We start from the raw sequence: 16,035 nt of genomic DNA, 5'->3' as shown, positions 1-16,035 counted from the left end.
AACGGTCTCTTTATACTGTCTTCTTCTTTCAAAGAAATCTTGTTTCCCATCAGTGAGATTTATGTGGAGACTAGAAAATGCCATGTGTGCTTTGGCTTTCTGGATAAAGGAGTCTTCAAAGAAGGACTTCAAGAAAATAAAGTTTTCTCCCATTTCATATCAAATATTAATTTATATTTTTCCTCTTGAAATTGATTTTATAACCTAAAACAAACCAAGATAAAATATTTCTCAACTAACAGAACACATCAGTATTCACAGAAGTAGCAGAATCTGTTTTTATGTTAAAATTGATGGACCTTAAATTTACTAAAGAAATAAACAAGTGAGAGCAACAAAAAAATCTAAAAGTAAAATTAAAACAACAACAACAACAACAACAACAACAACAACAACAAAGAATGACTTTAGAATAGTGACTCTTACCAAGAAAGGAGCATGAATTAAAGTGAAATCTGTGGTGAAAATTTCTGAAGCCCCAGATGCTAATCAGCCTCCTCATCCACTGCACCCCCACGGTCGTTGCCTGTAACACGGAGAACAACTTCAGACAGAAGCAGGCTGCACATGTAAGCAGTATGGGTGCTGCCAGAACTTTATTTAAACCCAATAAGATAGAACTGATTCAATAAAAGAGGACAAGCAAGGGGAGGGACACCTGTACGGACATTAGTGAAGACTAAGTTTTAGCTGTTTAAAGAAATAGTCCACAAAAATGAATTCTTCTTTGAGATAAAGACTTCTGTTTTTATTACTTTTAAGGCTTTTTGATGGTTGTGACGTCCCTGGGCTTCCAAGATACATACGAAAAGTGTCTTTTTATACACTAGATTGGAAAATAGAACAACTAATAATGATGATAATAATAGGTATTAAATCTGGGTACTAGGCGCAGCATACGAGGACGTGTTTCACAACAACACGAGAGCTAACGGGCATTGAGCATTGTGATGTACAGTCACCGATGAGCAGTTTTAAATGTTTTAATTCATTTATTCCTCATGACAATATGGTGTGGATTCTTTTGTTACACTTGTTGGATCAATGAGGAATCTTGGGTGGATGGTGTCACATTTTAATCTAAATTTCTTGTGTAAGTCAAATACAATTTCCCCCTACCAGGATTTTGATTGTCTGATGTCAATTTATATGCACAGTATTTTTTATCTCCCATTTAAAAAAATAGTGGTAAAATACTCATAACATAAAATTCACTATCTTAACCATTTTAGGTGTACAGATTAGCAATGTTAAGAACAAGTACATTGTTGTAGAATCTTCAGAACTCTTTTCAAATCTTGCAAAACTGAAATCCCATACCCAGTAAATAATGCACAGACCCACCATTTTCCTTTCTGTCTCTATGAATCTGTCTACTCCAGATACCTCATACAAGTAAATTCACACAGCAGTTGTCTTCTTGTGACTTCCTTATTTAATGTGTCACAGAATTTTTGAAAACATATGAAACTATGATAATGCAAACATATTATTTTCATTTTATAAGAAACATATCTTCATTTTATAAGAAGGTTTTTAAAATTATTACTATTTCCCCAAAAGTGTCATGACAAGTGATGACTTCTGTGCTTTTTTTAAACTCAAATAATGATTTTAACTCACTGTTATTTTTTAATTTCTAATCATTTACTTAGAGCAAGAAAGGTTTTAAATCAACACATGCTACCTATAACAAAATATATATCAATACTAGACACTTATATTAAAATTTATTATCAATAAGATATTTGATACATTTTGCATTGTCAGTTTCTCAAATGAAAACTTTGAGACACACTTTATTATGCTTTATGAAGTGGATATTATTTTCACAAAGAAGTGTATTCCTAAATATTTCTAAGTATTAATTGTATTTATTTCCTTTCTTTTTTAATATGTGGGATAATTTCCATCAATTACAGACCCACAAACCCAGCTGAAATAAATATTATATATTCCCAAGACAAGCAGTCACCATTTTGCATTTACAATTTTATTCTTAAACTAAAATTTGAAAGAACCAAAGTCAAATAAGAACCTCATGTTTTTGTAATCTATCAGTTAAGTTTATTATTAAAAATTATTTTTCTTCCTTTACATATAAAATTAAGTAGACTGTGGCTCTTCCTTTGTAAAAAAAAAAAAAAAACAAAAAAACAAAAACAAAAAAAACTAAGAATGTTACAGTTCAGATTTCAAACTTCAGTTTTTCAACAAAGCTCAAATTTTCTTTTCACCATTTTTCTTTCATGACCTCTGATGGTGGAAATGTAAATTGACATTACACATATCAACAGAAATAATGCCACAAATTCCATTTACCTTGTTACTGAAGATCATTTCCCTTCTTTTCATATTTATTTACCTTGAGAATGTAACGGTATTAATTATTCAACAATATAGAAAGAGTGTTGGACAATTTCATACTACTTCAAAGCATAAGAATTCCCTCTTATTCACAGTGTATAAATCTCAAAGTGTATGTGTGCACATTACATACAGTAAAATGAATATTTTATTGATATAACAACCTACTCCTGCAACTACTAGCTTTCAAATGGAAATTGAATAAAGTTTGGCTAAGTTGAAACAATTATTTTAATTTACAAAACCATCATTTTTCCTAAATCCTGTACATATGAATAAGGAAGCAAAATTGTATATTAAGATCTGAATTATTTGAATTCATTACTTCAACTTAGTTAATAAGACTACTGTCTTGACATGAATTCCTCCCAAAAAGGCCTCCTCACAGGGAATTTATCTGGGAATGTGACCCATAGATTAGGAATAATGAACAAGGCGGTGAAAACAGGGAAAAAGGAAATGCTGAAGTATGGATATGTTATCACAATGACCATGGCCGACCTGTGCTGGAGTCCACAGGCTTTCTGGGAGGCCTCATGAAAGCCAGGAAATGAAGAGAAGGCTTTTCCCACAGGCTTCCACCTGCTATGGATTTAGTGGCCCTTGGACTTTGACTATCACATAAGCACTTGTAGGCTGCACATTCCGCATCCTGCATTTCTTGTCAGAAAGCTTCCAGGAAAGGAAAGGAGAGGCTCACACCTTAGCCAGAGTAAGGGACTCCCCAGTTGCACCTGCAGGAAGCTGGTCAAAGTCTCCAAGAACTGGCAGTAGGACAGGTGCCTGCAGTAGGACACGGGGCCAGGAGGGTGCTAAGTGATGCTCAGAGTGGGTGCTGGTGCACTAGAGCCTTAGGACTCCTCAGACCCACCTTTTCTCTCCCTTAACTCTAATCTGCCCCTGAGTCTCCTTCCAGGTGCTGGCCAGCTGCAATCTCTATAAGAGGGTTTGTGGAATATCCTGGTGGCTACAGCGGCTCCCAAAGCCTTGCTGAGAGTCAGCATCTCTCCTCCCCACCACTAATTCTAAATTTCTCTCATCTTTGACCAGTGTCTCAGCTGATCTAAGGTTGCCTGCCTGGTAGAGTGAGCCAGACCTTCTTCATCTAGGTTTGATTTGCTTTACCTCCATGAGGACATAGTTGCTGTAAATGCCAAGATACCATTATCACTTGTCACAAAACACCAGGTGATGCATCAATGAAGTTTGTGACTATTCCTTCCTGCCTCCACTATACAGCAGTGGCCCAGGTTCTTCACGTTAATAAGGGCAAGTTAATCTTGAAAATATATTAACATATTAATTCTATTTTGCTTGATGACCCAGGAATGAGAAGGCAATCACTGGAATTAGGAGCCCAAAGTGGCTAGATGATAGTCAGATCCTGTGGAATGCTTATGTTGTCCTCTGGTGGAAGTGTTTTCCTTCTTGGGAACCAAGATCTCCAATCCAGTAGAGCCTAAAGCTTCAGACACAGGAAGCATAAACTTTGAAAGTGAGTCACTAGGAGTAATGGTAAATGGGGCCATTTGTACTCTCACCTCTTGGTTCCTGACAGGACAGCACCATATTTCAGCCATCAATACAGCACACATAGCACACACTTTCCCCAACCTGAAACTTGAGCTGAGCCATCAACAGCTCATCCAACCACTACATCAGATCAACTCCTTCTAGGTGATGGGACAGATGGTAATCCTAGTGGAATCTGTGCTCATGCACCCCTAGTTTCACAACTTTTGTCATAAATTAATCCCTCAAACACAGTGTTGTAGAGGATGTTGTGCCAATAAATAAGGCATTGTAAGCCCCAAATTCATGGTGCTGGTGGAGGCTTTGCTGGCAGAGAAATAAAATGCATTACCATTGTAGGTTTACATTCTAGCAAGGATGAACTGTTGCCATCTCTAGAGTGGAAGGGATCCAATAAAGTTAATCTGACAGCAAATGGCTGGCTGATCCCCTTGAGGGATAATATATCACAGACTCAGGACCAGGCTCTACTGTTGACAAGCTGGGCACTCAGAAAGGAGCAGGGTCTAGATTTGCATTAGGGAGAGGGAGCCTAGTCTGCTGTGCCCACGGCTCTTCCCAGCCATGGTGTCATATCTGTTCATGCGTCAATTGTCCAAACAAGGGACTTCTAAAGGTTAAGGATGCAGTATAGTTCACATTCACAGAGCAAACTAAGCTGTCCAGTTGATTGCTGAGAGTCTTCTATTCAGAGAGTGCTCTTTGGTGGGCACTAACATGAGACAATGTTCTGCATGCTATATATCTGCCCCCAGATTTCCTTGTCTCTGTTTTCTTTTTCTTTTTTTTTCTTGCTTTACCAAAGCCCCTGACAAAAAGTCATTTGCTACTTCCCAGTAGTCTATGCATATCCATAGCTCAGGACACTTCTGCCTCCATATAATGTAATGTATGAATTGTTCTGTTTGGAGCTCTTCCCACTGGGAGGATCTCCCTTTAGGGATGCGTTCCTTTAGGGCGAGCTCTGAGTGCAGATGTAGTGTGACAACTGTTCACTTATGGCTGCCATCAGTATGCCACCCTAACCCACATGTGAACCAGGCCAACATTTTTTTTTCTCTTTAATCAGCACAGCTATTTCTAGCTACCATCAGATCTGCTGGTTCACATGGCCTGAGATTTCAGGAAACTTGCACAACTGCCTGGGCCTCCTGAAGACCTTTTTATTTATCTGGGCATCATTTAAGTCCAATAAGTGTTTGGTACAGTTTTCTCATAAGGCCCTTTGTAGAAGGGTAGGTAGAATGTTTATAATTATTCTTGTCATTAAAGAGTCCTTTCTCACGGGCACTCACCCTCCATTTTAGCCAATGGTATCTGGGTCTGTTCAAATTAAACAAATCCAGAAATTGGGTGCAGGCCCTGGGTTTTGCATTGTGACAGCTGATGTTAGGAATCTGCTCTCCATGTATTTACTGGGGAAAAATCTGTGTATATATAGACCTTCACAGTTCAACCCCTGTTGTTCAAGGGTTCAGAGTATTGACAAAAGACCACTGGGAGGATGAGAGAAAGGAAGTTGGATAAGCAAGGAAGTGAAAACAAGCTTTGAATTCTGGTTCAGCCACCATGACTTTGAGCAAGTTACTTAATTTCTGTGCTTCACTTTATCTGTCTGTTTTATGGGGGGATAACAGAGACATTGTGCAGCTTTTCACATGGGTTTTTCTCACTGAAAGTGGCCGGTTTCTCTTCATCAACCTTTGCTGCCTCATCCTTTAGGTGCTTTAGGTCAAATTTAGCCTCTATTTCCTCTAGGAAGCTTTCTCCATCCTCCCAGGGGTTGAGGTGGCCTCCAATGTCTTTCAGCCACATGTACCTCTCCTATGGTAGCTGTTGCCATACAGAATTGCAATTGTCAGATCACTTATCTATCTGCTCCACTAAGACCAAACACTCTACTGGGGCAGGGATTATGACTGTCCTAGCCCATTTAGCACATATTGGAAAAAGTATATAAATTTCATTGATCTCTCTTGTAGATTGTAAGGGTTAAGTGAAGTAATGTGTGTACAGCTCCTCTCAACTTAAGTGCTCAGTAAATAGTAGCTTTAAAAAAGCTCCATTATTATTCACATCTTTATCATAGGGCACAGTTCCTGGCATGTACACATTTGTATCTCAATAAACACTTGCTGAATGAAAAGTTCAGGACAGACATGATAAGGTCCTTAACTACGTCTGCCAACACTGATTTCAACTGCTGTCAATTTTCCTTTCAGTATCCTAAATGCTGTCCTCTGAAACTCCAGTGTGTATTAAGTTCTTATTTTTTTAAAGGAAGCAATGGCAAAAATAAAATAAAAACCCAAGAAAATAATTGTAAGATGCCACTGTAGAATGGAGGAAAAGGAGAGGTAGCGGGAAACCACAGAGGTGCTGTGAGGTAGTAGGGCTTGGGGTGTCTCTCTGTATTTTCTTTCTTCCTTTCTTCCTTCCTCCCTTCCTTCCTCTATTTGTTTCTTTCTTTTTTTTTTAACTTTCACTTAATTTTATTTTGTTTCGGAGTTCTACTGAGTTGTCTTCAGACACCTTCCTTTCATATCTTAAAAATTGTATCATAAGGATGTTAGGAGAGAATTCAACAGCCTAGGGGGTCTCAATAAAATAAAGCACATAGTTCATATGATACGGAGTACTTTCTGAATTTAGAAGTTATCCCTCCGGGTGAATGGAGGAAAACTTACACTTGAGGGTCCCTTTGAATAAATGGAGTTCAAAACTTCTCAGTCCCTCCGTCTTTGTTCCTCTTTTCCTGGGTTCGGAGGCCACCTCTACTGCAGGGCGCACCTGCCACTCTCACCGCCGGCCAATCAGCGGCTCCAGCCTGCAGGCGGCTCCGAGGAAGGAAGAAGGGAGGGGCTCGCAGCAGCCAGCGGGCGGGGCGGGGGTGCTGGGGGCGGGGCCAACGGGAGCGGGCGGCTGTGCGCGCTGCCGCCGCTACCGCGGCACCGGAGTGCGGCACGTGTCCGTGTTTACATCCTGGTGGAGCCTAAGTCAGCAGCCGACTGGCGACATTGTGACAATACTGAGGCACAAAGTTTAGGAGACGCGACCCTCCGTCAAGCCAGCTCCTGGCTGCCGGGAAGAGGAGGAGGAGGAGCGGGGAGATCGGCCTTGGTACTAGCGGTGGAGACACACACACGGTTCCCGACCACCTGCCTGGCCCCACGGAACCGCGCCTCACCTCCGGAGACCCGCAGGTGCAGCACCGCGGCCTCGCCCCAGTGGGTGGCTAGGGCTGGCGCCAGGCGCTGCGGCAGCTCGGGGCTTGTAAACAGATACCCCTTCACGTGACCGAGTGAACTACATGCTCCTGGGGGCGTGTTCTCTTTCCCGCAAGCTGCGCCACAAAGGAGCGGGGCGGTCGGAGGGCAGAGAGGCGGGCGAGCAAGCAGGGAGAGCACCCCCAGCGTTTTAGGATGGCTGAAGGTGCCTGGCAAGGGTGAGCTGTGGGGGCGGGGGTGCTGTTGGGCACGGCACGGCCAGTGGCTGAGTCCGTTGGCGGGCAGGGCTGGTGACCCTTTCCCCGGGGCCTGGCCCTGGAGCCACCATGTTTTTGGCGCTCAAGGAGAGACTCCAGTTGGACTGGGTTGCCTGGCGGCTGCATGTGTTCTACAAGCGGAAGAAGAACAAGTTCATCTTCATCATCTCCTGGAATGAGATTGAGGGCAAGTTTGTCATAACCTGCTACAACCGGATGGCCCAGAGGCAGAGGAGCGGCACCAGCGGTCAGGTGGGTGCGGGATGGGGCGCCAAGCCTGGCACACCCATGTCCAACAGGACCTGCAGGCTGTGCAGCACAGCAGGCAGGGGTTGGCCTGAGGCCGCTGCCTCAGTGACTCAGGGCAGAAGCCCTGGGCCCCAGAAGCTCCCGTCCTGGACGGAGGGTGGCTCTCCATGGAGCATGTGCAGCCTTCGAGGGGACCTGCTGCCCTGAAGTTTGTCTGGAAAAGAGGTGGGAAGCCCTCTCTGGATCCCAGTGTGGGCCAAGTCCAGCCCGATCCTGAGCACATCTGCAGGTAGAGATGTGCCTCTGTGGCAGCCCCCTTGGAGCCTATGGAGGCCCAGGTGTCCTCAGTGCGGATAGTGAGCGCCTGCAGAATGGTGACCTAGATTGAGGTGCTAGAAATTGTGAGGGAGGATGAGGCGGATCCGGCATACCTGGGACTCTCGGTCATGGAGCATCGGACGCCCGCTGTGGAGCTGGAGTCCCCGCCAAGGCGTGAAGCTGGGCCGGGCGCTTCTTCCAGGATCTGCGCTCAGTGCACCAGCAGCCAAGCCCCGTGAACTCGCAGCTGGAGCCGTGCTTGCTGATATTCCCCGAGGAGATCTTGGGCATGTGGACAGTGCTGTTTGGGGGCGTCCCGGAGGTGACTGAGCAGGCGATCGCCACTGTTACTGTTACTGGGAAAAGGGAAATAAGAATTACCTCGTTTCTTAGTCATCCCTCAAAGAAAGAATTTTTAACGAGAGAAAGAAAGTGTGATATAAGTCAGATTTTTATTAGTAAAATAAAAAGGTAGTAAAAAATAGTACTTTCCCAAGAATTGGGAGCTGGCCAATCCAAGAGAGGAAAAATGGCGCTGCTCCTTTGTTTTTCTGTCTTATATTCTGGCTTAGGGGCGCGTGTGTGTGTGTGTGTGTGTGTGTGTGTGTGTGTGTGTGTGTGTGTGTGTGTGTGTGTGTTTGTGTGTGTGTGTGATGGCTCAGGTTCTTTGAGTGAACAAGCTGATTGACAACTCAAGTTCCTTTTGCTCTGGTTGATTGACAGCTCAGGTTCCTTGTGCTCTGGCATGCCCATCCCCTTTTGGGCAGGTTTTTACCCATGAAGCACATAGAGAAACCAATGGGAGGGGGCTCAGACTGTAATGTTAATTACATTACAATGAGCATTGATTCAAGTTACACCGGGTCCTTCTCTTATATGCAGCTGCAGCATTTTGATTTTAAGTGGCTTCTTTTGCTGGCCGTCATTTAGAGAAAGCAAAAATTTCTGGAGTCCCTTATCCTGAATGCATACATACTGTTATTTCCTGGATTGTTCCTTCCCCCTTCCTCTCCCCCTGCCCAGTGCTCATTTCTATCTAACTACCTAACATCATCGACTTCAGGTCTGCTTGGGCCACGACCTGGACACCTGTGGCTGGAAGATCCTCTCCCAAGAATTCTTCATGGAAACCCACGACCGGGAGTATTATGAACCCTTAGCGAGCTGCAGCAGAAGGACCAGGAAGCGCATCCAGGAGGTAAGGACCTAGTCTGGGCTCCAGTCATAGCTTTTGGTTACTCACTGCCGAAGGCTGGAGCCTAGGTCTAGGCTGTGCACTTCTGGGACACTTGTTTTTCTAGACAAGGGAAAAGGAAAACATGCTTGTGTATTTTCAATTCTTGTCCACTAGATGGTGGATCACAGTCCCTTATCCTAACAACAGAGTTCTTTCTCACAGGTTTGCGTTTCTCTCACAAAGCCCACACTGGGCTTTACACATGGAAAGTGCAGATTGGAAATCATCCAATAAGTTACTTTTTTCCCCCAGGCTTCCCCTTGTAAAGCAGAAAGCTGAAAGGACATTAGAGGAGAAGGTTAGGGAGAGATGAGAAGTGAGGAAATACAAGGTTTAGGGAAGCTAACCTGCACTTCCCAGGAAGCCATGGGTGGGCCCACCACACCTGTCACTCCTGCTTCGGCTCTGGTGACCTTGTTGTCACTGCACTACTCCCAGGAGCACAGAGGAGGCCACAGAGCCTCCACCAGGGCAGCGGAGATTGCTCCTACCAGCCAGGTTGTCCTGGGAAACCACGGCCACTCCAACCTGTGCTCAGAGAGGTGAAAAGACACTAACCACTGTCCCCGGTGTCCGTGAATCACATGACCATAGTGGGTCATGTGACAGCCTGGGGGCTGAAGTCCACCCCTTAGACGTTCTGGGAAAGCACGAAATTCAGAGGCAAATGTAGGTGAGGCCTGGATGCTCACTTCATGCTCGGGACAGCAGGGCCAAGACTGTCCTCAGACCCGCTCCTCAGGGTTTTAAATTTGGGGTCACTCCCCTCTGCTGCCCCTGCTCTGCTGTGGGTGTGCCTTTTTCCTCCCACCGACTTGAGAAACTGCACTTCCTGGGGCAGGGGACAGTTTGCATGAGTTCTGCCTTTGGCCCAGAATTTGGGGCCAAGACCTTAACTGCCCCCACCCAGAACAACAGAAATGCAAATGATGGAGGAGTTATTGTGCAGATCGGGCCAGGTATAGTCCACGTCTTCCCACCTCCCACCTCTGAGAAAGGGAGCTAAGGTTGGAGCTGCCTCAGGGAACTACAGTCAGGTTGGTAACTCAATCCCAAATGGGTGTTCAAGATTAAAAAAAAAGTTCTTTATATTCTAGTTGCAGTTTTCTGTAAGTTTCAGATTGTTTTAAACTAAATAAAAATAATTTGTGGTTGTAAAAGGGAAATTAATCATCATTCTTACACATGGGTCTAAAAAAAGAGCTTAAAATGTCACTAATATGATGTGTTTTGCAATGATAGTGTAAGAAATTAAAAGCCAGTCATCTAGAGATCACAAATTCATTTATTAAAAATGATCCTGGAATTACATAGCTAGAAGTTTTAAACTTTAAGAAGCCAAAAAGAAAATTCTACGTGTTACCAATATTTTCATACCAAATTTGTTTTAAATTGCTATTTAAAACAAAAACTATGGTAGAAATTTCTGTGGTTTATAACACTGGCATTTCATTTCTGGGGTAGACGGGCTTCTTAAGAAAAACATCTTTAAGGGTGTTATGGACTGAATGTTCACAAGTTGAAATTCTATTCTGCCCCTCCACCCCCCTTCCTTTTCCTCCTTATGAGATGCTCAGCGGTACTAAGAGGTGAGGCCTTCGGAAGGTGATTAGGATTAGACGAGGTCGTGAAGGTGGAGCCCTCCCGAATGGGATTATTGTCCTTATAAGTGTCATCAGTCTGGACCGCTTTCCTTCCTCCCTTCTCTCTGGAGTGAGGCCAGACCCAGGCACTGAGGGAGCAAGACTGCAAGCTGAGATTCTGGAGCTGCTGCCACCACCGCCAGCATGAGAGAGAGGGAGCAACCGAGGGACCCAGACCCTGTGCACTGGCCCAACAGAGACCTGCGCCCTACCTGGGGCCAGCAGGACCCACGGCCCCCCGTCTCCCCCCTCCCCTCCCCTTCGGCAGCGGCATCTGCACACGCCGGAGCCCGAGCCTGCGGCCGGGGGGGCCGGGAGGCGGCTACCTCGGGCGGGGCTCATCAGCGGCTCCGCCGGAGCCCCTGTCTCATCCTGGGGCGTGAGGCAAGGGACCCCCAAGGTGGAGGGAGGGGGTCCCAGCCGCAGCGACACCTGTGGGAGCCGGAAGCCGGGGCGGCGCCGAGCGGAGCTGGCTGGATCCCCCACCTCGGTGTCATCTCCGCCACCCTCCTGCGTCTATAGCATCTCGACCCTGAGTAAATGAGCCGGGACCCCAAGTTCGGCCACCACCCCCTAGCCAGGGGTGTGGGCGGGGACCCCAATATGAAGTAGTGGCCCGGGCAGCGGGATCAGCAGGACCGGCGCCGCCATCCTTTCCTTCTCTCCCCCTCCCCTCTGCCCCCTTTGGGGTCTTCTCCCTCAACCAGTCACTGGACCCTGGCTCCTCGGCGGGACTCTGGGAGGAGGTCTTAGAGCCCCACCCCAACCCCAGCCCCGAGGGATTCTGGTTTGGGGGGACCTGGAGGGCCGACTGCAGCCTTCGCCCAGAGGGAACTTTATTAAAATCAAAATACAGAGCATCCCAAACCTGACTGTCCAGGGACAAGTGGACCAGAACCGGCAGAAGACGCAGCCTGAAGAGGCCCAGAAAGAGAAGAGGAGGGAAGTGGGGCCGCTGCCTCCTCTGCTCTGTCGGCACTGAAAAGACCTGGGTGGCTGCCCGGCTTAGCGGTACCAGCCCCGCTTCGCTTCTTCCTCAGTAAGGCGCGGGCCCTGCCTCAGCTGCCGCCTCCATCCCGAGGAGGAAGGGAACCAGCCCACCTAAAGAGCTCTGGCTCTTCTGTAAAGTGTGAGTGGCTCTGGGAAGGGGGAGGGTGCCCGTGCATCCTGCAGTGTTTTGCCGTTGTTTTCCTGGAGTGTTGGGAGCATATAGATGAGCGGGGTACCTGAGTCCTCACTGCGGGCAGAAGGCATCAGGCAGTCCTGTGTCGTGTAACCTTTTAGTTCTCTGTGCGTGTGATACACAAGCCTGCAGGTTTCTTTTTGAGGAGTTCTGTCTTTCTGCAGAGTGGACACTTGCATGTTTCTGGCCATTAATTGGCAAAAGGAAACTGAGGAAGCCAGAGCATATGTGCGCACATAGGACATCTCTGTGTATGTAGCTTTTCCTGGTACATCGGGTGGGAAACAGCGCTGTAGGTTTTGTTTCTGGGCAACTCTTATTTGGGTTCCCAAATGGAAGCCTCTGACTCTGTGAGGCCCTGAATGTAAAATTTATTTTCTTTTCTGCATTCTTCCTTGAGAGTTTTCATTTCAGTACAGGAGCTTTTTACCTTCTCATTTCCTGGGTGCAGTTCCTGCGTATCAGCAGGATGTGGTAACAGATCAGTTACTCAGGAAACTTGGGGTTCTTAGGAATCATAACTGACTTGGGGGAGAGCATTTAGTACTTTAACCAGTTTTTTAAAAAGATATTTCATTTTTCCTTAGCCAAATTTTTTTCCCTGAGTAGCATATGTCCTAATCGACAGCATTTTTTAATTGGTGGAATGACTTGTGACTTATTTCAGTTGTCTTCTCTATTAAATGAGGATGATTTTTTATCCCCTTTTGTTACTTTAAAGGAGAAGTCTATAGAATCTTTGATTTGTATTTTAAGTATCCTCTCAGAGTGCCAAATTAAGGAGGATGAAGATAATGAATATTTTGTATATTTACGCAGACTTTAAGTGTTAGGCATAGGTGGAATTTTATATAACAATGCAGACAGTACCATACTGAGGATCACAGGCCCCCGGACAGCTGTGTGGGCTTAGTTCTGAAGCCACTGCTGAGAGAGGCTCTGTGGAGTGAATGTAAGCCTGGGTCATCTGTGTTAACTTTTCCATTCAGGACCTTGATCAAACTTATTTAAAACTTTCTCAAACACTTTTTAGCCTGTACTTTTTTCTTCTGAAGTGACAAATTCTACAAGTTTATTAGCCCTCATTTTTATTAGCAATACATTTATTTATCTAAAATCTGTCTCTTTAAAGTTCCAGGACAAGTCCCGAGCGTGTGTTTTGAGAAATGCTAAAACGAGCTGGAGTTCATCTTTTCCTGGTTTTGTAGATTTTCATTATTCCTCTTTACCGTCATCGTTCCTGACTGTTTTTGTCTGTTTTACAATCACTTTGCCCTCCTCTGGAACTTCTCCAGCTGTTTTATTCTTCTTTATATGCCTTGTTCTTGTTATGCCTTTGTTATGAACCTTAAATTCTGTCTATTTTAAATAGATGCTGACATTAAATTATTGTGTAATGGATGTAATGTTAGATGTGAGATCAAAGACAACTGTTGCTGGATCTGTTATTTTGTGACCATGAGGAAGTCATGTATCCCATGTTTCACAAAGATAGGAAGAGAAATCTAGTCCTGCATAGGCTGCTTTTGGGGGGAGGAAGGGAGGACAAACCAACAAAATAGTTTGAATGTAAATTATACTCCATCAGAGTTGCTTAGTAAATTTAAGACTTTTATTGCTTTTACTATAGATTGGTTAAAACTCATGTCAGTGTTTTATTGTGTATTTAGGAGCAAAGAAACAACAAAGTAATTAGGGGTCCTGCCTTTGAGATGCTTTTACTTATGAATGGCAGAGACAATAATACACAGATTGCACAAAACTGTAGGGAAAGGGAAATGGACCAGTTTTTAATCTATGACCACTATATGCCAGAAAGTTTTTGGTATATTATAGATGTAAGTGTGTTTGTACATTTTTCATTGGGGAAATGTTGATATTGGACTACACAGAACATACTGGAGTGTCTGAGCCAGTGGAAGGAAAGAGCAGGTGGAGATAAAGTGTTGAAGACCTTTGGAACTGGAGGATGTGGGGAGCAGAAATAATTAGGAAGTTGGTTGATGGGAAATCATAGGGAAGTTATTGAGTAGCTTAGGGTCAGTTTGTGCTTGTGTGGGTATGTGTTTACAGCTCAAAGAATCAGTTGAGAACAATGTTACTGAGAGGGTAGTTTTAAACCATAGAGAAATTGTATTTTAAACCAAGGCATTATACCTGGATTAGGATTTTGTTTTTCTAGGGAGTCAACATTTTTATACCATGGTCACTGAAGAGCGATACAGATGGAGGAGTGAAAAAGTGCTTGCAATATATTAGCATGGTGCTAGTGGTTTGTGATACAAAGTAATTCAGAAATGGGGCAGTGGACTTTGTTTTGGACATTAAATTTTCGAGTTGAAGTTGGATACCGATGAAATCTCAAGACAGCAAAATAATGAGTAATATGCTGAAAATGTAGAATTGGAAGTCATTATCAAAGTATTAAGGTTTCTCAAGAGCACTGATGGAGAGCAAAGAGCTGACAAATGGGTATTTTTACTTGGGAGAGGAGAACCTGTTAAAGTTAGCAAAGGTACAGTAAGAACAGAGATGGATGAGACTCTCCCTAAAATAGATGCTTCTAAAGTGAGTAAAACTTGAGGTGGAAAAGGGAGGAACAGTCAGTCTCAGGACACATGATTATTTTTGAAACTACTGGCAAGCTTTTTGTAGGGTATGTAAGTCTCTTGAGGTTAAGTTCAGAAGAATATGTAGGATTTCACTGTTAAGGAACTTATACATAAAGGACAGATCTGTTTCACCAAATTCATGTTTTTAAAATTTGCCTTTCATTATCATGCTGAGTTTTGTCCCCAACATGATGAAGTGGGGTTAAAATAGCTGGCAAAGAAGGCTGCTTCTCCTGCTGGCTGGTGGTGTGCATCTTTGTGTCCCATACAGTGGATGGGACAGCCCTTTGCTGGCAGAGCATTGCTGAAAATGCCTTTAAAAAATATTTTTATTAAAAAACTAACAAATAAAACCAACTTGACACATAAAAAGTCCTGACATTTTTGAAGCATAAGATGCTGGAAGACTGATTTTTTAAAAATTTCAAACTATTTAAAAATTTTCATTGTGAAGAGTGGAATTTACTGTTGATGCCAACAAGGATTGAGGATTGTGAGGTAGGGAATCTATATAGCCATGCTATCTTGTGTTCCTTAGTTTGAATTCACCACCTCCTTTGTAGCTTCTTTGGCCTTTTCTTAGGAATGACTGTTCCAATGGCAGAACTTCCAGGGAAGATCTATTTAGACGGGGAGCTAGATCTAAGGTGGTTCTTGAACAGGTTTCATATGGGCAACTTCCCTCCTCATCCGCTATCTTCCACAACATTTTTATGCAAGTGAAATCATCGTTTGATGAACTTTAAAGGGCAGTCTTTTTGGGTTAACATAATTTACTAGTAAAGGCAGTGGGAAGGGTGGGACTCTGGTAGTTGGAAATGGTAACGTCATGTGCTTTGCCCTGGCAACTTTGGGATTGATATGAGATGATAAAAAAGGCTTAGGAGTGTGCATTTGTGTTTGTGTGTTTGACACCAGATGAACTAGCAGCCCATACCTAGGCTAGCAGCAACCCAATACGTGTACATTGGAGATGGTACTTGGAGTATTCTTGTGCTGCCTCTGGCATCTCGTTGTGTAGAGGAGGGGTTGGCAAACTTTTTTTTTTGTTTTTTGTTTTTTTGGTTTTTTTTGGTGATGGACCAGTTAGTAAATATTTTAGATTTTGTGGACCATATGGTCCTGTCACAATGATTCAGTTCTGCTTTTGTAGTGCAAATGCAGCCACAGACAATCTGTAGGTGAATCAAGGTGACTGTGTTCTAATAAAACCTTATGCATAAAAACTGGAGGTAGGATGGATTTGGCTCATAGTTTATGGACCCCTGATGTGGACAACTGCCAAGTGCACCTGCATGCAGTCTGAGCATCCCACTACTGCAAAGCTGAGATTGGCTATTTCAGGTGGCCTCTGTTTTCTAAGTGAGATGTGTTCCTTGGGGTCTGTCTTAAAAAAATTCTGCACAGTC

The 16,035-nt window shown here is 44.1% G+C and overlaps 1 protein-coding gene across 7 annotated transcripts in view; it reads left to right on the top strand.

Annotated features, from left to right (window-relative positions):
* The first annotated feature begins 7,351 nt into the window (after positions 1-7,351).
* LOC135319961 (junction-mediating and -regulatory protein-like) overlaps positions 7,352-16,035 on the top strand; it is a 92,267-nt gene continuing 83,583 nt past the window's right edge. For all 7 annotated transcript variants that reach the window (XR_010379059.1, XR_010379060.1, XM_064482296.1 and 4 more), the window contains exons 1-2: positions 7,352-7,636; positions 9,015-9,149. Coding sequence is in view for 5 of the 7 variants with exons in the window: in XM_064482296.1 (XP_064338366.1) it covers positions 7,454-7,636; positions 9,015-9,149 (318 nt within the window). In the remaining 2 variants the exon portion in view is untranslated. The remainder of the gene's footprint in view (positions 7,637-9,014; positions 9,150-16,035) is intronic.

Source organism: Camelus dromedarius, chromosome 35 (assembly GCF_036321535.1).
Source record: "Camelus dromedarius isolate mCamDro1 chromosome 35, mCamDro1.pat, whole genome shotgun sequence".
Classification (NCBI taxonomy): Eukaryota; Metazoa; Chordata; class Mammalia; order Artiodactyla; family Camelidae; genus Camelus; species Camelus dromedarius.
Note: the sequence above shows the minus strand (reverse complement) of the source record. Positions and strands in the feature narration are given on the sequence as shown.